General features: G+C 45.6%; 1 gene segment (V, D, J or C); it reads left to right on the top strand.

Moving 5' to 3' along the window:
* Positions 1-1,192: 1,192 nt before the first annotated feature.
* Positions 1,193-1,717, top strand: LOC105308610. The segment is given in 2 exon segments: positions 1,193-1,256; positions 1,374-1,717. Coding segments are annotated over 2 exon segments (390 nt in total).
* Positions 1,718-1,875: the final 158 nt, after the last annotated feature.

The following is a 1,875-nucleotide window of genomic DNA, read 5'->3' as shown; positions in this document are numbered from 1 at the left end:
TGTTTTCTCCAAAGCTAAGACCTAATCTCGATTTTTTACTTTTAATTGCATTGTCTAATGCAGAATTGTGTGATTAATGATGAAGATAAATATGACCTTTGCCTGTTCCTGCTCTTTGTGGAAACGCGCCCTACCCCATCCCATGGCTAAGGAGCTGGCTTAAGTTCTGAGTTATGCACGTGTGAGACAGCGAGGGTTTCTTCCTACATTATAAATATGTGTGTTTGTATATTTTGTTTTAAAAATTGTTGCTATGTGTTAGAATTTGGTGTTAAATCTGTTCAAAGATTATTTCCGGATCTATTGAGATACTATGATGACATCTATTGCTGTGTTAATATGCTGTGATATATAAAAATTTTACTTTATTTGAACTACAACTTGTATCTTTGAAATAAATCACTTCCTAACAGTGTGTGAAATTATGTATCTGCTATTGGGCTCTATTTGTGAAGATTTCATTTAGAATTATTAGTATAAATATTTAATCTATTTACTCTGTAATTTTCCTTTACGAGTAATTTCTTTGTAAGTTATCTTTATCAAAATTATCATTAAGAACTATGAAATTCTCCTTACTTTTACATATTATGAAAAAATATGAAACAAATAAATTGGAATCATCTTATTTCTTATGCTATGTGGAGGAATAGTTCTATAACATTTCTAGTTTTTCTACTAAAATTGTTCTTTTTAATTATTTATTTCTGCTGGAGCTAATTTAATATCTTCTTAGGAAAGCATGTGTTTTATCAATTTTTCCAAGAGTTGATCTCAATTTATATTTTCTTTTTCACTTTTGACATGTATGACCAGCAGGGGGAGCTGTGGGACTGCCCTATGGTCCCTACACAGCTGCTGAGTGAGGATTATTCACTCAGAAGAGCCTGGGCCTGGGGACTGAGCCCTGTGCTCACCCATGGGACTCAGCAGCTGTGTCCTCTATGGCTTGGCAGAGTCCCCTGAGCAGGGACCTTTGTGTGGTCTCAGCAGGTGCTTCCTCCAGGGCTCTCCCAGGGGGTGAGGCCCATCTCCATCCTCCTCAGTCTGGGTGTGAGCTGAGCTCCAGCACCAGGGTTCAGGGAGGGGCTAGGCAGTCACTGGATGGACGCACATTTGCATGCACAGCCCCTCCTCTGGCAGAGGGTGGGGAAGAAAAGGAGGCCTGGGGCAGCCCAGCCCCACTGTGGGCTCAGGGGCTGCGTGCACCATGGCCTGGACCCCCGTCCTCCTCGTGCTCCTCTCTCAGTGCACAGGTGAGGACAGGCCTCAGGATCAGATCTCGGTTCGAATTTCATTTCCTTCATGCTCAGTCTCCCCAGAAACTTTATCTTGGTCTCTATCCCGACCCTAACAATTGTCTGTGTTTGCAGGTTCCCTCTCCCAGCCTGTGCTGACTCAGCCGCCCTCCCTCTCTGCTTCTCTGGGAGCATCAGCCAGACTCACCTGCACCCTGAGTAGTGGATTCAGTGTTGGTGGCTACTGGATACATTGGTTCCAGCAGAAGGCAGGGAGCCCTCCCCGGTACCTCCTGCGGTTTAAATCAGACTCCGATAAGCACCAGGGCTCCGGGGTCCCCAGCCGCTTCTCTGGATCCAAAGACGCCTCGGCCAACGCAGGGCTTCTGCTCATCTCCGGGCTCCAGCCTGAGGACGAGGCTGACTATTACTGTGCTACAGCTCATCGCAGTGGGAGCAGCTTCAGTTACTCACAGTGACTCAGATGATGAGGAAGTGAGACAAAAACCCCTGGGCCCTCAGACTTGGGCTCTGAGACCCTTTTATTAAGAAGCTTCTGTGGAGACTCCTGTAGGAGAGACACCTCTGCAACAGGACACACCCATGAAAGGAGGAAAGGCAGAGCCAGGTTACCTGA

The sequence above is a fragment of the Pteropus vampyrus genome, unplaced genomic scaffold, assembly GCF_000151845.1.
Source record: "Pteropus vampyrus isolate Shadow unplaced genomic scaffold, Pvam_2.0 Scaffold597, whole genome shotgun sequence".
In the NCBI taxonomy this organism is placed as follows: Eukaryota; Metazoa; Chordata; class Mammalia; order Chiroptera; family Pteropodidae; genus Pteropus; species Pteropus vampyrus.
This window is presented reverse-complemented; position numbering and strand designations above follow the sequence as displayed.